Source organism: Dermochelys coriacea, chromosome 26 (genome assembly GCF_009764565.3).
Source record: "Dermochelys coriacea isolate rDerCor1 chromosome 26, rDerCor1.pri.v4, whole genome shotgun sequence".
Lineage (NCBI taxonomy): Eukaryota > Metazoa > Chordata > Testudines > Dermochelyidae > Dermochelys > Dermochelys coriacea.
This window is the reverse complement of record NC_050093.1, coordinates 7,551,133-7,573,761: the sequence shown is the minus strand read 5'-3', so window position 1 is coordinate 7,573,761 and position 22,629 is coordinate 7,551,133. Positions and strand designations below refer to the sequence as shown.

The window sequence follows — 22,629 nt, the reverse complement described above, 5'->3', positions numbered from 1 at the left end:
TTTTGCCCAAGACGTTAGCCAGAGACCTGTTAAAAAGATGTCCTGGATTCATTCGGCTCTCACTAACCCCACTGACTTCACTGGGGCCACTCCTAATTAATAGTGAAAAAAGCAGCAGGCCCTATAAAGTGAACATGCTCTATCATGCTAGAGACAAAGGGCCGGATTTGCAGAGACAGTCTCTCGTTCCCCAGGTGCCCACGAATAACTGCACTGGCATTTCACTCAGAAATTTAGCTCACAATATCCGTTCATACCATTCATTGAAAAGCCTGGATGAAAAAAAGTCAGGCCCAGTAGGTTAAAAATAACTATTCGTGGAAAAAGTTTAATTTCAATTTATTGGGCTGCATACAATTAAGAACGGTTATTTCAGGCCTTTTGGTAACACAGAGAGAAAGTCCATAAGGCGAATGGTAAAAGTCAGGGTCTCTTTCAATACACTTTTTCCTACCAGATTTTCTCCCCTGGTCTGAAGCTGCCATTAGCTCCGATAGGGCTATCTCTACTAAAACATGGTATACAGGCAGTTCTCGACTTGACAACGTTCGACTTACGACGCTTCTGAATTGACACCCTGATTTGGCTTACAATAATTGGTTTTGACGTTTACGACGCTCGGTCCTGCAATGGGGTGGATGTTCGAGTGCTGATGTTTCGACTTACGACGCAATTTTCAGGAACCAATTGTGTCATAAGTCTGAGGACTGCCTGTATTGCAGGGGGTTCTCAAACTTCATTGCACCGTGACCGGCTTCTGACAACAAAAATTACTACATGATCCCAGAATGGGGGGGACTGAAGCCTGAGCCCACTCGAGCCCTGCTGCCCTGGGCGTGGGAGCCAATTTTAAAACCTGGTGTGGCCAAAACTGAAGACCAAGGCTTCTGCCCCAGGCAGGAGGCCTGTAACCTGAGCCCCGCCACCCAGGTCTGAAGCCCTCAGGCTTTGGCTTTGACTCCGGGTAGTGGGACTTGGGCTTTGGCCCTGGGCAGTGGGGCTCAGGATTTGGCTTTGGCCCTGGCCCTGGCCCTAGCCCTAGCAAGTCTAATGCCAGCCTTGGTGACCCCATTAAAATGGGGTTGTGACTCACTTTGGGGTCCTGACCCACAGTTTGAGAACCGCTGGTATATTCTATTACCACAGATGCTGCCCAGAAGGAAGTGGAAAGCAAACTACAGTGCAATAGGACTTACTGTGAATTCTTGGGGTTTTCGGAGTGATGGGGGGCGGGCTGAGTGGGGTTGACTGCTGGAGTGAGGAAGCCTGATGCAGTGTCAGTCTGCCGTCTCCTAACTGAAGACTCTTTGGCCTCTGTGCTTTTTCTGATGTGCTCTGAGGGAAAAGACAGAGTAAACAAAACTGTTTGAAGTCGGCAAGGTGACTGCGCACGCAGGGAATAACCAGACTTGTCAGGAAGGGATCAGCATGTACCAGAAGAGCCATGTACAGGACAGAAAGGTGCATTCAGGTGAAACGTAAGAGTGCAAGTACAGAACTGGCTAAGCAATGTCAAAAGGCGAGTGCTGTAACTCCTATGACATATGATGCTAGCACTGCTGGTCAAATTTTCAATGGGGACCTTACTAACTGGATAGCACTGCTCACAAAGATTTCATTTTTCAGAGTAGCAGCCGTGTTAGTCTGTATTCGCAAAAAGAAAAGGAGGACTTGTGGCACCTTAGAGACTAACAAATTTATTAGAGCATAAGCTTTCATGAGCTACAGCTCACTTAGGCATCCGATGAAGTGAGCTGTAGCTCACAAAAGCTTATGCTCTAATAAATTTGTTAGTCTCTAAGGTGCCACAAGTACTCCTTTTCTTTTTGCGAAAGATTTCATTGTATCAGGCAAGGAAGGAAGAGGCTTCTGATATCAGGGAAGGAATTCAGGGTGGAAAACCTGGTTGCATTTGGCCTAGCCATGCTATGGACCCTTTTGCAAGGAGAAGCTCCTGAGAGAAGGCAAAGAAAAACGGTTCAGGTAATCAGTACCAGGACCAGAAGAGACCGTTTGGGCCATTCAGTCCAAGAGGCTGCATTTTGCAGAACCAATCCCTCTCTTACTCCAACTAAGGAAGGATGGGTCTTGCCCCTTGCAGTCCTACTGGTTTGGAACTTGGGAGAACTAGATTCAATTCTTAACCATGCCACCAACTTCTGGTGCGGCCTTGGTCAAGTCTCTTGGCCACTCTAGCTGAGATTTTCAAAGGCGCCTAAGGAAGTTAGACACCCAGACTGGGAGTTGGGTGCCTAATTCCCTTAGGCTTCTTTGAAAATCTTAGCCTCTTTGCCTCAGTTGCCCAGTCTGTGAAATGGGGCTAATGATACTGGTATTACCTCACAGCGATGCCATGAGGCAATATTCAATAATGATCGTATGGCACTCAAATACCACAGAGATGGGGGCTGGAGAAGTATCTAGATCAGGGGTGGGCAAACTACGGCCCGCGGGACTGTCCTACCCAGCCCCACGCCCCGCTGTCCCCCCTCCCCTGCGGCCACGCCGCCGGCGCGCCGGCAGCGCTCTGGGCAGCGGAATGCACGCTCCTGCAGGGCAGAGCGGTGGCGTGTCTAGCTCTGGCCGGGCGGCGCGGCTGCCAGACATGCTGCTCTGAGCAGCATGGTAAGGGGGCCGGGGGTTGGATAAGGGGCGGAGGTCCCTGGGGTAGTCAGGCGACAGGGGACAGTTGGATGGGGGCAGAGGTTCGGGGGACAGGGGGAATTTAGATGGGGGTGGGGTGGTCAGGGGACAAGGAGCAGGGGGCGGAGGGGTTGGATGGGTGGGGCTTCTGAGGGAGGCAGGCAAGGGGCGGGAAGTGAGAGGGGTCAGATACGGGGCGGGGGCCAGGCTGTTTGGGGACATGCGCACAGCCTTCCCTACCTGGCCCCCCCCCATACAGTTTCACACTCTGATGTGGCCCTCGGGCCAAAAAGTTTGCTCACCCCTGATGTAGATAGATAAACTAACATCTTATTTAACCTGCTCTTGACTTTCTGAGGTGACGGTGCCTTCAACAGCTCCATTTAGAGAGTCTGTCCCTGCCCAGTTCCTCTTATGTTAAACATTGCCCTCCTCCAATAGCTAAACATAGCTGTAATTTGACACAGATGTTGAAAATCCAGCCTATACAATATTTTGGTCCATTTCTAGATGACACTTCATTACTGGTCAGGAGAAGTTGGCAGGGTTTACATATATTATAGAACACGACGTTTTGTTTGTGGAGATCTTCTGCATTAGCCACCTTTCACCACTGAATGCTGGTGTGTTTTTCACTGTGTAGAAGAGACAGGACTTGGGCATAATGAATATAAGACAGAAATATTGAGGCTGCTGCACACAGGCCATACCTGTGGGTCTCTAGCTTTCAGATTAATTTATACAGCCAGTGCTGCCCAGTGTCACACCAGAGCCTCCCTGAATCCTCAGTTGGACTAGTCAGTCATGGAATAGACTCCTTACTTCCCTACAAACACTTCTCCAAATCAACATCTGTGTATTTTGCAATGTAGTATGAAAAATACAACCCAAAAGCCTCATGTGTTTCACTGAGCCAATCATATGGGGAATTTACCCTCAGAGGTTCAGATTCTACTAAGAATTCTTCTCTGCCTTTCTTAGCTCCCTATAGCGTGGTGGGGCATTAACCAACAGCCAAGTTGCCTGCCAGACTTTTCTCCCTGATCTTCTACATGCTTAAGTGCTCCGCTGAATCGGGGTCTAAAGCAAACAGCAGCTGACAGCTCAACCTATGGATTAAGCCCTAGATTCTACTCCCATTGAAATCAACAGTAGCATTTAAATGGCACCGGATCAGGCCCAAATTCAACACATCTTCAACCCCAGAGCTGCATGTAGACCAGTTTTGCAGTCCCTCCCTCAGGGCATGAGCCAGCCAGGCTTCTAATTCCCATTGAAATCAATGGGAGTCAGACACCCAAATACCTTTTACAATGGGGCCCTAAATGACTTGTCCAAGGTCACCCATCTGGGGCAGAGCAGCCTCTCTTTCAAGCCCTAGTGTCCTAATCACTGGATCATCCCTTCTCAATTCCTAAATCACAGGCCAAATTCTCAGCTGCTGTACATTTGACTCCAATGGAGCCATGCTGATTTATACCTGCTGAGGATCTGGCCCTCCAGATGGATTTTTTTGAGTGGCTAGATAGCAGCTGCCTGTTTGAAACTGTCCCGGGCATCTGTGAGAGACTAGGGCGATGAGCACTCGCCTAGTGGAACTTTCAGCGCCTGGGACTTCAAGTTTCTACTTTAAATCAAACTGCACTGTGGCTCCTGAAACAAGTTTTCCAAGCAACAGGCAAGTAATTATTTAGCTGACCAGGGCTTTTGGTATTCAAACCCCTCCCAGTATTGAATGAAGATCCCAATGACAATCAAGGCTGAAGGAGAAGGAAGAACTATGAAACCCCCACTGTGGATTTCATTATTACTACTATTATTGTTACCGTTTTGGAAGTCAGTTCAGCTTCTGGCTCCTTCTCCACAATAACCTGAGACTTGCTAATACTCCGGTCCTTCCGCCTGAATTTGTTAATCCGGTTATCGGCGTCTTCCTTGACAGGCAGCTCTTCAGCCTTGGAAGCCGTCGACAGCCTTCTCTCCAAGAGAGGCTCAAGAATGGATCTGCAGCCCATACCGAAGGACAGAGACAAAGCAAGAAGCATTAGCACTCTAGTGAAAAGGCCCTCACTTTTTAGTGTGCACGAGGGTAATTGTGCAAAAGTGAGTTAGGAGCACAAGACTTTCAAAGGGACTTGTGCGCTTAAGTTACTTGGGCACTTTTGAAATTGCACTGTGTTATGCATTCAAGGAAGTGTTGTCCAATGAACCGAGCACTGGCCCGAGAGTCAGGAAAACCTGCGGGTCTCTTCCCAGCTTTGTCACTGATCTGCTCTGTGACCGTGGGCAAGGGAGTTAGGCCCTCTGGTGTAACAGCTGTAAATGCATAGGCGGAACAGTAACATCAGGAAAGGATTGCAATTCCCTTCTGTACCATTTCCCAGCTGGAAACGCAGCAGCTGAGCTAGCACTATCTGACCATCCAGTTCTCTGCAAGCCACAATTTGGGAACCACTACAGAACTCATAGGATGTTTTAATCTCCATCTTCCAGGGTTCAGTGATTCTCTTAGGAGAACAGAAATGCTGTGGTTTAACTGTACTGTATTACCCACATCATTTGGCAGACTAACAGATAGAGTATCAGACTGGGACTCAGGAGACCTGGGTTCAATTCCAAGCTCTGCCACTGGCCTCCTGGTGATCTTGGATAAGTCTCCCCCTGCTGCTCTGTGCCTCAGTTTCCCCCATCTGTAAAGTGGGAATAATGACATTGACCCCCCATTCTAAAGCCCTTTGAGATCTACTGACGGAAAGTGCTCTGTAAGAACTAAGTACTATTATTTGCTGGTTAGATGAAACCTCATTTTAAAAGCAAAAGAAAGTTATAAAGCCGCATCCCTTGAGAAGGCGATATTAAAATAACCTCCACGAGCAAAAGTGATTCCCACTCCCCATAAATGTCTGACACTTTTGAAAAGGCCAGTCACTAACCCATCAGATCCTGGCCTGGAGGAGGTGCTGTCAGATGAGGTGGAGGACGTAGATACCACAGAGGTGACAGACAGCCGTCTCAGCGTGGAAGACATGATGTAGGGTAATACCACAGAGCCTGACCTGCTCTGCTTCCTCTCCGTCAGGGAGGAAGGCTGCAGACGATATTATACAAAAGCTATGAGGAGCTGGAAATTGCTACTCACAAGGAGAGGGTAATTCGGGGCTGTTTCTTTAAGACACTGCACTAAACAAACAAGTCATGTTTACCAGAGTTATCACACCATAGAGCTTCTCTACTTTCTTCTTCAGCTCTTTGAAGCAGGTTTTCAGTCTGTCATGCAGGGGCTTCAGCTGCTCAGTCAGTTTCTCACCATGAATCCTAATCCCTTCCGCCAGCAAAGGCATCTAAAAGAAGGAGGAAAATACTATGAGCTAATGCTATGAGCAAGAAAATCAATTCTCATGCTCCAGAGTGCAAGCTGAGTGCTGCAGGGGTCGAGAAGGATCTCTCTCTCTCTGTCACTTCCAAACCCCCAGTGTTCACACGATGATCGTGTATGTGTTTTAGCATGGGGTATGTAAAGTGTGGGGAGAGCACTCAGTCTCCAAAACGAGTACAATATAACTGTAAAGTAGCTTTAACCTGGCTTCATTACATGGAAATATATGGGAACAAGTTGACATCTTACTGCAATGGAATTTTCATGACAACTTCCTTATCGATTTTCATGGTTACATACAGAGCAGGTCAGACTGCGTGACTTTTCAACCGTCAGAATTATGAAAAAAAAAGTTGGGGTAGAGAAGAGAAATAAATAATAATAAATAGGAAAAGGGGATGAGCAACTGTTTAGGATAATGAGAAAAATCTACCCATCATATTCCAGAATAATAGTCCAAAGCACTGCAGTACCATTCAGAGGAAAAAGAAATTTAAGAGCATTTTCTAGGTACAAGACTTGATAATTTTTCATCTAGTTTTAAAATTCAGCTCTGACCTACCTCAGTCTTTAGATTACATACGTGTATTTGTATTCTACGTTCTGTTACCTGGACTGGATGCACAGGTGTTTGTAGGCCTAGCAATGTGATTCTAATCAAAGCTAAACTTCCACTAGGGTCAAGAGGAAGTTAGCCTGTGCCATAGTGCGACTGCAGTGTTTTGGACCACGAAGTAAGAATACCATAGAACTTTTTAAAATAAGGGACGATTGTACAGGTGTTGCAACCGTGTTCTTTTAACACCTCTCTTCTTTGTGTTGTTTCAAAATATTGTACAAACATCTCTCACACACACACACAATGTGACAATTCTCCCTCTCTCTTTCTCTCCCCCCCCCCCCCCGTCCCAATATGGTACCTGTAAGGCAATTAATTGCTTAAGTAGTTCAATTTTATCTTGGTCTTCAGGATGTTCTTGGATATACTTCTCCGTGAAAAAGGCCTGAAAGCGAAGAGGAAAGCAGAAGGCATAAAAACATTATGTTTTCTTTATAGTTGGCTTTTAACCTCAAGAACACCAATAGCAAGTGACAAAGATCTGTTTCAGACCAACGAGTTTCAGACAGGGTCCTGGTCCTTACCCTGACTGAAATACTTTCTTTCAATAAGATTCCCAGGTCTCTTAACTAGTGTTGTCTGATGTTACAGCTGCTAGAACTTTCTTTTTCTTTTAATAAATTAAGAGCTAAGATTGTTTCTCTCAAAAACCGTAAGAAAAATGCTTTTTTCCCCTCAAATGTTTTGCCATTTTTTCTCCATTGAAATTTGCTAAAGTACAACCACTTGGTTGAATATTTTTGATTTTCAAAATTTCAGTGGGAAAAATAAAAAAGGTAAAGCGTTTCCTCAGCATTTGACTTGCACTATGTATTAATATCCAGAGTAATCTCCCTTCACCCGACCTACCACCCAAAAGGCCAAAGATTCCAAAACAATCCTCATCTCAGTAACAAAGTTTCTTTAAACTCCAGCATACAAGCAACAGAGTACTCATGCAATCCCTCAAAATTGTACCCAAACACACAATTTTAAACTCCAACCTCAAAAAGGTTAATAAGCCACCCTTGTGCCTGTGGTACCCCTTTGCTGAGGAATCCAAGGCCACATGTGGAACTGATTCCCCAGCAGAGCAATTATATGGGGTTTTCTGATGGAAGCAACAGTAGCGATTCCACACTTAAGCTTTCACTAAAGCCCCTGGTTCAGTAAAACACCTGTAACTCAAGAGAGCACTTAAGTATGTGCTTAGCTTTAACCACATGTTGAAGCCAAAGGAATTTAAGCTCATGCCTAAAGTTAAGCATTTTTCTTAAGTCATTTCCTGATTTGGATCCTTAAAACAGGACTAAATTCCCACCAATTCACATGGTTTGTGACCGAACGTAGTCTCAAAGTTTCCCACAATCACAGTTCACAGGATAAGTAATTTTTAAGACTATTTTCAGGTAAAATACTTGTTAGCTTTCCATCCACTTTTAAAACAGCATTCTCTTAACTGGATTTTATGTACAGGTGTTTGTGGGCCAATGGAGTATGGTTCTACAAAGCCTAAACTCCCACTGAAGTCAACAGCTGGGTAGCCTGAGAGAGAACTGCAGGGCTGAGCCCAAAGTACGTTTCTTGGAAGAGTTTAATTATTCGAGGAAGAAAGCACGCCCATGGTACAATGGAGACTTTAGGCTTCCAGCTACAATGACACAATTAAAGCTCAGGATTCAGGCTGCCCACAAATGCCGAACTCTCTCTCTGCTGATCCTTCATCGAGGTAGGAAAATATGAACCGGTTGTGAGTATTTCCAGATGTGGTTACAAATACCTGGAGTTTCCTGGTTTTAAATGCTTTCCCATTTTCATAATTCTAAACTTTGCGTTAACTTTACTTCATAAAATGGGTAAATACTTAGCCAAATTCATCCCTGTTGGAATGTGCAATCCCTCTGGAATCGGGGGACTGACACCAGGGTTAAATCTGTCACAAGTCCCTTCAATGTTTGTGCTTCATTTTGTTTGATCACCACACTTTTTAAAAATCAAACACGTTTCCAACACCACACACTGAAGCTATGAAAACCACCATTACATTTCATGCCAGAGGTGGCATTATTCAGGACTCTGCAATGTGGTTAGAGGCCGGGGTAATAAATGGCTTCAGCTCAGCATAATTGATGAGGGAGATATATGCCATCCCAAAAAAAGGCACAAACTGCGAAAGGACAGATTGTGTTTTCATTCTGATTCGCTGCTTTTTGCTGTCGCGCTATCAAGACAAAATATATATTGACAGGTAGACAGTGATTATAAAAAAAAAAATCCCTGTCTTCCTGTCATCACCTGACATTATTAAAACTGAGACACAAGTCAATTTACTTTGATCTCTGTCTACTCTACTCTACACTGCTGTAGCGTAGCTGCTTTCTGTATCGACAGAAGAGGGTTTTCCACTGACGTAGCTGATCCACCTCTCAAAAAGGTGGTAGCTAAATTGATGGAAGAATTCTTCCGTCAACCTAGCTGTGTCTATACCAGCGGTTAAATAGACCTAATTACGGCATGAAGATTTCCACAGCCCTGAGCACCATAGCTAAGTCAATCTAATTTTTAAGGGCAGACCTACCCCACACACACTTATCTGGCTTCCATCACCACAGCACCTCACTATCTTTTATGTATTTAACCTCACAACATCCCTGGGATGTAGGGAAGTATTGTTGTTCCCATTATACAGATGGAGAACTGAGGCACAGAGCAATTACGTGATTTGCCCAAGTTTGTGGCACAGCAGAGAATAGAACCCATTTCTCTCCATTCCTAAACTAGCACCCTAACCACTAGACCATCCTTCCTCTGCTTGCCTTTGTTCTTTCTATTGTTCTTAGAATCTATACAGATTAGAGCGAAAGAATCACCTCATTTTACAGATGGGCAATTTAGGCATTGAAAGATTAAGGGACAGATTTTTAAAAGCTACTTAGGCGCCCACTGATGGGTGCTAAGATCACAGGTGCTTTTGAAAATCCTGTTAAGCACCTAAACACCATTTAAAAATCTGGCCTTTAGCGACTTGCCCAAAGTCCGTGTAGTAGGTAGAAATTGAACCAAGAGCCCCAGGTCAGTGCTTTAGCCACAAGACCATCCTTCCACTTAGAAGTCAACACCTTGGACAAGAGATAAGCGCTACATGGAACCAGCTGACCTTTTCGTAGTTGGTGTATCCCCCCATGACCGCAGGGTCCACAATGCCGTTCAGCAGCATGGAGAGCGGGTGCAGAGGCAGGGCGCGATCCCAAGCATGCTGTTGGACGCTGTTGCTGATTTTCTCATTGGTTAGCTCCATGGTTTCGATGGCATTCTTCAAAGGACTGATCTCCTCCTGAACGGTAATGAAGAGAAGACTGAGAAATCCCTCGCTGACCCTCTCTGGAAACTCCCACCATCCTGCCCGTGAATTTTTGCACACCGTAGCACAGGGCTGGGCCTCAAACCAAAGGCAGGGGAAGAGCAGGGCAGACAAGAGGATTCTGAGCGGCTTCCTGATCCCATTCTGCTGCTAGCATGGTATATTGGTACAAGTACCACCTCCCTTCCAGTCCTGCAGGAGAGGGAGATTGGAGAGCGGCTTTCCCCCCTTCCTCCCTATGTGCATCCTGCTGCCAGTGGGAAAACAGAGATCAGAAGGAAATGACCCACTGAATGACTGATCTGATGCCACTGCCAGTTGGGGTGACAAGGATCAAGCTGCCTGTGTCTCCCACTCAGGCCCTGCATTACCATTGCTGGAGTGGGAGATTAGGTAGCAACTCTCCCCACCCTGTGGGATCTGCTGCCAGGATATGTTGGGGAGAGGGGAAGATCAGGATAACCTTTGTGTTCTCAAGTCAGCCCAGAACCACAGGGCCCCCAAAAGAGAAGGAGCCCCAACAACTGCTTCTGTCTGATATTGTCCCCTGCCCTATGCAGCTTTCAACCTGCCAGAGGTGGGATAATGTGCAATAAAGACACAAAGTGATGGACATATTAAAAAACAGACTGGAACTTGACACACAGAGGATTCATTCTTTCTACTTGTACAGGGGCCCCACTCATCATATCTTTAAGAAAGACCATTTCTCATGCCAATAACCTACAGAAATCTGGGACTGGACCTAAATTCAGCAAAGCACTTACGTGTGTGCTTAACTTAAAGCACTTATTTAAATCCCCATGATTTCAATGGGACTGAAGCACACAAAACATGTTTTTGGTGAGCTGGGCCCTTCCCTACCACCATGCACGATGGGTTCGAAATAGAGGTGCATTTGGCCAAAGCACCGTACAATTATCCTGGGGCTTATTTTGTGTGCAGTGGGGTTCCCTGCTGCACTGGTCAAATAGCCAGGTGCATTATAGAAGATAGAGTGGGTTGCCTTCCTCCGAAATATGAGGTATTGGCCATTGCTGGAGTCAGCACATCAGACATGATGGGCCAAAGGTCTGATCCAGCCTGGCAAAAGCCCAATGTTTACAAGTCAATATCTGGTCAAGTCCCTTTACCGGAATCCACCTCTTCCAAGAACTCACCGTCGTAATCTGTTTGGCTTCAAACCACTTGAGGATGCCTGGGAAAGTGTAGGCGGTTGTGTAGGTCGTTCTTTCAATCCACATGGTCTGGTCAGGGAATTCAAGAGACAAAGTCATAAGGAAAACATTGCAATTCAACTCCCACACGTTTTAGGACTCAAGGCCAGGCTTCCAGCACCTCTAGACCAGACTGCTGCAACTCACTGGGCTGATTTAATGACTTCCGTGTGATCATGACATGTCAACAACAGGGGTAGAACCCAGGCCTTTCAGCAGTGAAGCACAGCTTCCTACCATTAAAGCTAATGGAGTAAGTCCATTAGCGAGTAGCAATAAGTTGTTACCCTCTATGTGGACCAGCCCCTAGAGGGGAATACAACACACTGAGGCAGTGCGTTACATTGCGCATCGCCACTACATAGCAGCAACGGCTCTTCTGGGAAGCAACAAAAACAGATGCTAACATGTTATACTCAGGTTCCATAAACTCTACATCTGCATCCGATGAAGTGAGCTGTAGCTCACAAAAGCTTATGCTCAAATAAATTTGTTAGTCTCTAAGGTGCCACAAGTACTCCTCTTCTTTTTGCAGATACAGACTAACACGGCTGCTACTCTGAAATAAACTCTACTGAAATTCCCACCTCCATTGCTGGATTAAATTCAAAGTGCTGTGGTCTTTACTGAGGCTTTATTATGGGTTTGGGCTTGATTCCCTCATACATCATCACACCCACCACAAACCCCAGTCACACATTTACACTCCCTAGGAATGCTGCTTAAGAGACCCATCTTGGACTACTGGGTAAGCGAATTCCAAGTGGCAGGACCCCAGCTCCAGACCTCCATTCCAGAGCACATCAGCTCTGTGTTCAGATCATGGTATCAGGCCCAGCTCTTGATTTTCCCCACTTTTAAATAATCAAATCCCATTGCTACAGCTGGGGAGATGAGGAACACGTTCTAGATCTCAGATTTCAGAGCAGCTACTTCCCCATGTTATTTCTCCCCCGCACCCCACCCCACCCCCTACTGTTCCTCAGATGTTCTTGTTAACTACTGGAAATGGCCTACCTTGCTTGTCACCATAGAAGGTTTTCCTCCTCCCCCCCCCCCGCTGCTGGTGATGGCTTATCTTAAGTGATCACTCTCCTTACAGTGTGTATGATAAAACCCATTGTTTCATGTTCTCTGTGTGTGTATATAAATCTCCCCACTGTATTTTCCACCAAATGCATCCGATGAAGTGAGCTGTAGCTCACGAAAGCTTATGCTCAAATAAATTTGTTAGTCTCTAAGGTGCCACAAGTACTCCCGTTCTAGATCTGTTGATTTTCATATCACTGTTCGGTGCTTCAGTAGGTACCAAGGTGACAGGGCCCTTTGAAAGGAAGAGAAAGGCAATGCACAAAGAGCAGTTCCCCCACCACTTAGAGAATCGAGGTGTTTTGAACAGAAAGTGAAGGACTCACCGCAAATTCATTCTCCGGATCTTTTTCTCCTTTCCTAAACGGCCGGGAATATGTGAACTGCTGCACCTCATTGGCTCTGTAGTAGCTAAGGAAGGACACAATAAATGTGTGTGTGTGTGTGGGGGGGGCTCTCTCCTCCTCCTTTTGTTCTTTTCCAAAAATAGTTATGTTTAAACATGGTTGTGGCCCAGCCATGATCTACAATTTATTCTCCCCTATGCACACCGCAAAAAGCCATGTTCTACCTATACCTTAGCCCTGGGGAAGATGAGGATCAAGTTGTGAGTACCCTCTACTCTGCCCTGCAATGCCATTACTGGTCTGGGAGATCAGGTAGCAGCTCTCCCCACCAGATGGGTCCTGCTGCCAAGGTGGGGTGGAAGATCAGGATGTCCTGTGCCTACCAGGTTTAAAAACACAGCTCTTACATGTTTGTAAAAACACAATCTTCTGGCCTGTGTGGGCAGCACAACTCCGCCCCCACCATGTTATATCACAACTATATAATAATCAAGGAGCTTTGGAATTCCCACTCATCTTGCAGGATGAATGCCACTAACTACTACTGGATTCCTGTAGGAGACCAAGTCCCTCCCTTGCTACAATTCTGCCAATAACCAGCTGTGTAACCTTGGGCAAGTCACTTTACCTCCCTGTCTCAGTTTCCCCTTCCATCCTCTCTCTTCGTCTTGTTTATTTAGAATACAAACTTTTTAGGGCAGGGACCGTACTGTACAGCATGAGACACAACAGGGACCCAATTTCAACTGAAACCGCGAGGGGCTATGGAAATACAACAAACAAAATAATAGGGCAGCTAAGCCTTGAAGGCTCCGGGGCTGTACACAACCGTGTTTAAACATGGTTAGTTTAGAACCAGCGGCGAGTGAATTCAAACAGGGGGATCGCGCTGGCTGAGCGCGGGGAAACGCAATGAACTCCATTAAAAACTCAACATTCATCTCCTCCCCAGACACCTGTGCTTTGAAATGGAAATATTCTGGCATCATAATCACTGGCCAGTGGCAAATGGGGAGTTTTTAAGTTTCCCAGGTTTCGGAAAACCACAGCTCAGGTGGGCTAAATTGGGGTTGGTGCCCTTGATAACCCCTTCAGCGTTCCTAAGAGAGAACAAGTAAAGGAATGGAAGTTACTTTAAGATCTGCTCCGGAACAGGCTTGTCTTTATAGTTGGGTGGCAGGTTCATCACAGGCTTCACTATAAAGCACTGCACATCTGAGGGGTTCCTGTTAAGGATGGAAAACGCCAGGATCTCGGATGGGAGAATAAAAGCAAGGAAGGAAACATCCTTCTCATTTTCTTCAGTGTCGGATTTCTGAACAATCCATGTGTCCCCTGCACTGTTGTCATGACATTTAAAGTACGCACATTATTCGTTAACAAGACCTAGTGTAATAGCGTGTGCACACGTCACCCTCTAAGAACTGGTTCATGAAGAGCCGAAGGGATCTGCTGCTACTATTGGCAGCCAATGGAGTTTCCCTTGAGTGTTACAGACACGTGCTTTGGAGACGCAGAGTATATCTACATTTCGGAGCCCACTTCAAAGCTCTCAGCCAGAAAACAGACTTTGATAAAGCTACCTAACAAACGTAAGCTGTTTTTTTGATTATTATTTTTTAAATCAGCGAAGAGGTGTTTCTAACCCCAGCTCTTGCACTGGTGAGCTATGATGGAGATTCAATAAACAATAATACCATGGTCTACAATAGTGGCCTAAAACACAACACTTTATATTCGTGTTACTGCAACATCTGGGGCCATTGTTCTGTTCTACTGACGACGCCACAAAAATAAAACTCTGAATGAAAAGGAGGGCCATCCAACCTGGCCCAGTCATCTAATATTGCTGTTGATCAGCTGCTTCACTGCTCCCCAGAATTGGCTGCATTTCAATGGTGGCTGATGTAATTCCCTATATATTCCTTATCTCACCGAGGTGTTGCAAGGTTTAAGGAACGTCTGCAACATACATTGAGTTCCTTTCGTGAAACAACCGTAAAAGGGCAAGCTGTTATTTTATTACAGAGAGCGAGCGAGGATACAGTTTCTGTTAAAAATGTCAAAGGGCCTGAAACAAACAGGATTTAAAATATAATAAAAAAAGCTTGACATTGAACTACTCACAGAATCATCAACCTGTCTGTGGTAACAGTGTACTTGGAGCAATAGTACTGCCTGTCCTTTCAAATGGCTTCAATAAGTAACAGAAATGGACCTGTACCAGATCCAAACAACGCAGCTGCTACTTCTTATAATGGACCAAGCCAAAGCCCTGCATCCAAACATCCCCGAACTTTGGGAAGAGTTCACATCTGCATCCATGTTGTGCAGCTCAGGCCTATCCCTGGCCAAAATGTTAGTGCAAACATGAACAGATGCAAAGGAAGCAGCTGAAACAGCTGAAATGAAGGAGGTAATTTTGATACCAAGTTTGGTCTTGAATGAATTTTTCGAAGTGGATAGCTGGCCGGGTTGATGTGTGCAGGGGAAGCTGCCTGAGCTGTGTCTTTGCTGTTGAGAACTTCACAGATTTTTAAGGACAGAAGGAAGTATCAGTCTGACTTCCTGTCTGACAAAGGCCAGAATATTTCACTAAGCTATCTCCGCACTGAGCCCAATAATTTGTGTTTGACTAAAGCAAAGAAAGGCATCTGGGTCTTGAAGACACCAAGAGAATCCACCACTTCCTTTGGGCATTTCTTAATCATCCTTACTGTTAGTAAAGAGAAGTCTTGAGCCTGATTCTCACTCTGAAGCACCAGTTTTATGCTGCTGCTGCTGACTGAGTTACTCCAGTATAGAGATGGAAAATCAGAAATCAATCTCCAGGGCTATGAACCTGGCACCTTTCATCAGCATTTATAAATTATTACAAAAATTAAAAGTAAATTTTAAAAAGTATCAATTTCTGGTTGGAAATAATCAGATTCCTCATGACTGACAATAAACTGCACTGTCCAGAAGAGATGAGACAAGGCCCCTCTTTGTACCCCACTTTCACCTCTTATACGCCAGAATGGATTAGACCCATGGTCCATTTAGCCCAGTGTCTTATCTCCAACAGTGGCCAGCGCCACTTGCTAGGAGGGTGCAAGAAACTCCACAGTGGGTAGCTGGGGGATAATCTGACCCCCACAGGAGTGTCATCCTAACTTCTAACAGACTGGTTTAAACTCTGAAGCATGAGGTTTTATATCCCTATTCATTTTTTAGCGTTGTAATTATTGTATTTCCATGTCATCCATATAGAAGTCGGATCCCTCTTTGAATTTTGTTAAGTCTTTGACTTCAAAGACATAATGTGGCAATGAGTTCCGTAGTCTAATTACATGTTGTGTGGAAAAAGTACCAGCACGACAGATTCTGCCACCTCAAGCAGAGGAAGTAGGGCTTGAATATGACAAACCAAACAATAGCTAAAAGATACACTGTTTAGGGGAAGATTTGATCTCCTCTCCTGGAGGTGTCGTGCTGGTCATCTTCTCGGCGTTTGGAAACTGGGTCAGCAATTTCAGGTTGAAGTCTTCCCTCCGTTCATACTCCTTGCCACGGTAGATAAAGATTTTATTCTGCGGGCAGCAGGAGGAAATGAGAATTAGACGCGACTCAGACATCACACATACTTGGGGTGAGATCTGGGTGGTTAAAATTTTGTGCCAAGCAGTGTTTTAGTTATGAATTCATTGATTAATAGATTAGATGATTACTGTAGTCATCAAATCTGACCATCTAGTCTGACTATAGGCCAGACAACCCCATCCACTAATCCCTCCATCACACATGGTCTAGTGGATAAAGTACTCTCCAAAAGCTCAGGTGACCATGGTTCAATTCCTAGCTCAGCCACAGTCTTCCTGTGTAACCTCAGCCAAGTCACTTAATTTTACCCTGTGCCCCCAGTTTTCCATTAGCAAAATGAGGATAATTCTTCATAAGCGAGCTGACAGGATAAAATCAATTAACGCTTCTGAGGCATTCATACTACAGTCAGGAGTGCCACATAAGTACCCAGATATATACACTGTGGGAACAAACAATAGCAGAGATGAAGGCTGCAGTGGAATTGGGCTGAGACTTGAAGTCCACAATAAATTCATAAGTGTAAACCTTTAATAGCAGTGACATTTTGCAACCATGTATGTTGCTGGTAGTTCATTTCTCCACAAAAGGGTCACTGAGTTTGTTCGAGTGATTTCACACATCAAATATTAGCACACATTGTTAACCATCATGTACATGTCCTAATGGTGGTGCGCGGGGGGGGGGGGGGGACCAAACAGCAAGTGTAAAAAATTGGGACAGGGGCTTGGGGGTAATAGGTGCCTACATAAGACAACGCCCTGAATATTGGGACTGTCCCTATAAAATCGGGACATCTGTTCACCCTACCTAGTGGGTCACAGAACAGAGAGGGACAAGAGAAAACCAGCCTTGTGTTGCTAAGCCAGCACAAACTATTTGTTAAACATCCAGGCAGGTCAAGTTTGTGCTGGGAAGATGGATGGTATTGGGACTGTTTTGTTGTCAGTTTTGGTGTTTGTCAAATGTGTTGGATTCATAGATATTTAAAGGCCAGAAGGAACCACTATGATTCTAGTCTGACTTGCTGTATAGCATAGGGTGTGTGTGTGTGTGTGTGTGTGTGTGTGTGTGTGTGTGTGTGTGTGTGTGTGTGTGTGTGTGTGTGTGTGTGTGTGTGTGTGTGTGTGTGTGTGTGTGTACACACACTAGTAGATCACAACACCCAGAGAGGAAGTCATGAGGAATTGACAATTTTATTACAATCGAAAGAAAAGAAAATCTCAGTCCTTTGCTCTCCACACATCCTTCCCCTTCAAGGTCAGGTATGCTCTGTCAACCTCCCAAAAACAAACACACACCCCTAAATGATACAGGCGTATCACTGTTAGCATTAATACAACTGTTACCCTTACTTTTATAATAAATGTAAAGGGGCCGTGAATGTGTTTGACTTCAAATAAGGGTCACCAAACTGAACAGGTTGAGGAACACTGGTACAGTGTGGATCCAGCACTAACACAACCCTAAACAGGAAGCCTCTTTGCATTCCAGTGCATCCGGGATGGACAAGTCTCATTAACTTTCTAAAGTGAAGTGACCCATATCCTTGAATTAGACCGATACAGTCTGGAGGCACATGGGGGTCAATTATTTACACGAAAAAAACCCCCACTCTTACAATGAAAATCACTAGGATAAGCAGTTAAGAGACTGTGGAGAGCACATAAACATATGAAAGATTCCCTCTAAATCCATATAAGATCACTTGGATCACCCAGCAGGCTACGGGCAACAAACTGTCCTGAATTCTCATTTATACTAAAGTAAAAGGGCCTGAGTGTAACTGAGAATTCAGGCCATTTCCAGTGAGATTTTCATACCACTTAAGTGATTTAGATGGTCAATTGCCATTCAGATTCATAGGCATTTGGCATCAAAATCCTCTAGAAACCTCTGATATCTCACCTCTAGGGTTTCCTATAGAACCTATCACTGTAATGTCTGAGCACTTGCAGGATTCTTACCCGGAGGAATGAGGGGAAACCCATCCCATAATACCCAACAGCAAAATATTCCGGCTGAGGTCTCATTGCCTTCATAATATTCTCATAAAACGTGGCTCGTTTTTTCTGGGAAAAAAGGAAAAGAAAACCCTTGATGTGTTCATTTCCTAGCTCACAGAGACATTGTCAGGCATATTTACAAGGTTGTTTTCTCACCCTGTGCTGTTAGCAACACATCTCTGAAATATTACTCATATTATTAAATCCAAAAGAATTGTAAAAAACACCATCAACTTAATGTTTGCTTATCCTTAGCACTCTTTTGTACTTCGCTGACATGGGACTGAGTTTTGGTCATAGTCAATGTCACTTCCTGGTTCTCATGCACTAGATTTCGTGACTGCACTGTCTTCATAGATTCATAGATATTAAGGTCCGAAGGGACCAGAGATATCACATCACAAAATAAACATGGCATGAGGCTGCCCAAACAAAATGGCGTCAAACATCCAGGCATAGGCAGAAGTGGAGCAGAGACACAAAACAGCAAGCAGCTGGTTATATCTTTGCAGGTTAAATAAGACAGTCAGCTTTTTGGGACAGGTTTCAGAGTAGCAGCCGTGCTAGTCTGTATTCGCAAAAAGAAAAGGAGTACTTGTGGCATCTTAGAGACTAAACAAATTTATTAGAGCATAAGCTTTCGTGAGCTACAGCTCACTTCATCGGATGCCTTTGGTGGAAAATTCTTCCCTCTGTTTTTTCCACCAAAGGCATCCGATGAAGTGAGCTGTAGCTCACGAAAGCTTATGCTCTAATAAATTTGTTAGTCTCTAAGGGGCCACAAGTACTCCTTTTCTTTTTGGGACAGGGACCCATCTTTTTCTTCTGTGTTGGCATAATGGGGTCCTGTCCAAGAGTGCGGCTTGCCAGGTGCTACAGCAATAATACGCTGTTGAGATATATAGAAATAGTTTTAAGGTTAGGAGCAAAATTTATTATACTTGTATGGAAATGTTAATTTATTAGTGTAAAGGAGGGTAAAACACCTGTATAATTTAAACTACGATATATTCTGTTCATGTATCTTAATGGCAAAAGAAAGTTTAAAAAAACAGCTATGAAAATATTCCTCTTTAATATTAAGCATTGCAAAAAACCTTTAAACAAATAATAGCCTATATTTTGGGCCGGAACTACCCAGCAACACCCATTTAAAGAGGCAGCAGCCAACCCAAGCCAAAAAAAGGGACCTTACCAAAAGATTACTAAGCCCCTCGTAATCAAAGACTTTGTTCTCGTACATGTCAGCCAACTCTTTGCTTAGCTGGATTGCTTTCTCCCACATCTCCAGGAAAGAAACAAAACAACAACAGTAAAAAAGAACATTTATTATAAAAGCATTTATTACCTCCCATAGGTCAATGAGAAATTTAGCTGACTTCAGGTAGTTCTTTGTTAAAAGATCAGACATTCCAGAGAGCTTCACACTGTACATACTATATTTCTTACTATGTTCATGATAATTATATAGCACTTTTCATCTGTAGATCTCGAAGTGATTTACAAAGAAGGGTCAGTATCACTAGCCCTGATGCGGAAACTGAGACACGGAAGGGGAAGTGATATGCCCAAGGTCAGATGGCAAGACAAAGGAGCCCAGGTCTTCTGACTCATGTCTAGTGGCCCAATGGACCATGCTGCCTCAGGCCTAAGCGTTTTAGCTTGTTACCAATGAGGCATCTTTTGGTATAGATTGCTGGTAGAACATATGGTGGTTGCTTTTTTTAAAAAAAGCTTTGTTTTCTCATAACATAACCTTTAGGCTCAAATCCTTTTCTCAGCACACACCCTGAAGAGCAGCCACCACCACTGAAACTACTCTTGCAAGGCAGTTACACTCACCATGGGGAAGGAATGGGAGAGCCATCTGTTAAGAATTCAGCTAATGGGAGCTCAGTACAATCAACCAATTTCTTTTCCCCGTTCAAAATTTTGATACAAATGTTTGTCAAGGGAAAAAGAAAGACAGGAAAAACAATTGTAATTATCCCCTACCCCGATATTCTGCCAGCTCTAGAGTTGAGAGTGCTCAGCATCATGCAGGATGAGACCTTTGACTCACAGGGGGCACTGGATTTTCAAAGGAATCTAAGGAAGTTAAGTGCCCAATTCCCACTGAAATGCAATTGAATCCTTTGAAAAAATCCTAGCTTTTTCATTTATACACAGGCCTGTTACATTATCATCTTTCCCTTTCTTTCCTGGTCAATTTGTTTGTACGAGCCACTCAAGATCTGCAGAGAGACTCACTTTGCCCTTGTCGAAGAAAGAGATGATTTCTTGGTAGAGTTTCTCCTTGAGTTCTTGTTGTGAATAAACATAGTAGCTGTCCCTCTGCAGCAGATGGGGAGCACACGGCTTATCGGACCACTGGGAAAAGGGAAAAAACAGTTGAAAAGAACCGGGACGTGTTCAGCCAAATGTGAGCGGGTTCAACTCCTGTGGATGTGTCTGAACCAAATTCAACAGCAATGCAAAGGGAGGTGTAAGTTACACTGCAGGAATAAATGGTCAGGAAACAGGAGTAAGTCCTTGACTACACACAAAAGTTGCACTGGTTTAACTTAAATCCGTTTAAAAACCAATTTAGTTAAACTAGTTTGAAGTCCTTTGTGGACACTCTATCAGTTTGAAACCGGTTATACAGGTTAAGCACCTATACATTTACTGAGGCAAACTAAATGGACATAAGCCAGGTTTAAAATAGATGTAAGAGTGTCTGCACACAAAAGTTGCATCTGTTTAACTGGTATAGAAATCACACCTTTAGTTAAACCAGTGCAAGTGTGTTTGTGTGTGTATAGATCAGGCCTAAGTGACAAAGCTGTGCAACTGACAAACAATTGACATTCAGATGAGTGTATGAAATGGACATAATTTCTTACCTACACGCAACACCACACCTTGAATTTTAATGTAAGGTATCATTTTAAACAAATCAAAATCTGAATGGCTCTGTGAAAGCTCTGATTTCAGTTCAGGTCAGGATTTTTTGGCACAAATTCAAGCTAAAAGGCAAAAAGCCACTCTGAAGCCAAAATAAGAGTATCCACACTGAATTTTGCACCAGTTTAATTAAATCAGGGCACGTCTGTGTGTAGACAAGGCCTCACTGATACACAAGTGGGAGGAAGGGGCCATGGCAGCAAGAGAAATTAACAGGTAGGTTTATGAGTAAGCGGTACCCTGGATGCCCAATACACATTTTACCCCTGGACCATCTCCAACAGTCCTGGAAAGAAAATCAGCGCTGCTGTTGATAGGTGCAACCTGGCACTTGTCTACGCCAGGGATGAATTCCATACCCACAGAATGCCCAATTAATGGTAAGTAACACTCATTTTTCACACCAGTGTTCTGATCCTCAACCCCTTAGTCACATAAGCAGTCATACCGAAGCCAATGGGACTACTAAAATAAAAAATACACTACCCATCAGTGGATCTCAGAGCACTTTGGAAAGGAAGGTGTCTATCATGATGGTGATCAATTGTTCTCCATGTCCTCCAACCATCAGGCAAGAAGTTACTGCCTCAGTTTGCAGCAAGGGAGATTCAAGTCGGATATTAGCGGTGGTCTAGATAATAGTTAGTCCTACCTTGAGTGCAGGGGACTGGACTAGATGACCTCTCGAGGTCCCTTCTAGTCCCACGGTTCTATGAAAATGTTCTAACTCTAAGGATAGTTAAAAGCACTGGAACAGGGTATCCAGGGAGGCTGTGGAATTCCTGTCATTGTAGGTATTTAAGAACAGAATAGACAAACACTTGTCAGGGATGCAGCAGATATACTTGGTCCTGCTCAGTACAGGGGGACGGACAAGATGAGCAAGTACAGACTAGAGGTCCAGGTCCCTTCCTGTCTTATGTTTCTCTGATCATTATCCCCAGTTTGAAGATGGGGAACAGGCACTCAGAGAAGTCAAGTGTCTTGGTAAGATCACAACGCAGTGACAGAGCTAGTAACAGGACACAAATCTCCTGACTCCCAGTCCAGTGCTCTACCCACTAGACCATACTACCCAAAGATTTGCGGGATTGCATGCCAAATCGGTGCAAGTTACATCGCTCTCCTGCTTTGATCAACTACCCATTTTCTACCCAGCTTATACCTGATGTGCAACTTATAAAACTTTTCGGGTCCTTGGCAACCTTTTCAGGTTAAAAAAATCACACAGATTTATTATTCTGCGTTGTTTGGTCTTCTTTGTCAAGCTGAAATTCCACAAACCCCGTAAAAATACTAAAATTGCCTCTAATGAGTCACCTTAAGGAGTTCTGCATGGAGAAGCAGAGTGTATGCTGCCTCTGTGAAGTTCTCACAGTCCCTGTGTAGGTCCCGAAGTTTATACAGATACCTGGATGAATGAGAAGCAAACAGGGATTTGATCTGAAGGCTCCTGTACTGAGG

General features: G+C 44.4%; 1 protein-coding gene across 3 annotated transcripts in view; it reads right to left on the bottom strand.

Annotated features, from left to right (window-relative positions):
* The window catches only part of DOCK5 (dedicator of cytokinesis 5), a 135,890-nt gene that overhangs the window by 10,911 nt on the left and 102,350 nt on the right, over positions 1–22,629 (bottom strand). Inside the window, exons 37-50 of one of the 3 annotated variants that reach the window (XM_038384661.2) lie at positions 22,486–22,576; positions 20,470–20,589; positions 19,415–19,504; positions 18,181–18,285; positions 16,062–16,203; positions 13,765–13,846; positions 12,611–12,695; positions 11,139–11,225; positions 9,775–9,951; positions 6,940–7,023; positions 5,847–5,984; positions 5,577–5,731; positions 4,470–4,647; positions 1,197–1,335 (exon numbers count right to left, since the gene is read on the bottom strand). In XM_038384661.2, coding sequence (XP_038240589.1) covers positions 1,197–1,335; positions 4,470–4,647; positions 5,577–5,731; positions 5,847–5,984; positions 6,940–7,023; positions 9,775–9,951; positions 11,139–11,225; positions 12,611–12,695; positions 13,765–13,846; positions 16,062–16,203; positions 18,181–18,285; positions 19,415–19,504; positions 20,470–20,589; positions 22,486–22,576 — 1,673 coding nt within the window. Of the gene's footprint in view, positions 1–1,196; positions 1,336–4,469; positions 4,648–5,576; positions 5,732–5,846; positions 5,985–6,939; positions 7,024–9,774; positions 9,952–11,138; positions 11,226–12,610; positions 12,696–13,764; positions 13,847–16,061; positions 16,204–18,180; positions 18,286–19,414; positions 19,505–20,469; positions 20,590–22,485; positions 22,577–22,629 lie in introns of those variants that run through there. The other 2 variants (XM_043502956.1, XR_006277089.1) reach the window with 2 other exon arrangements.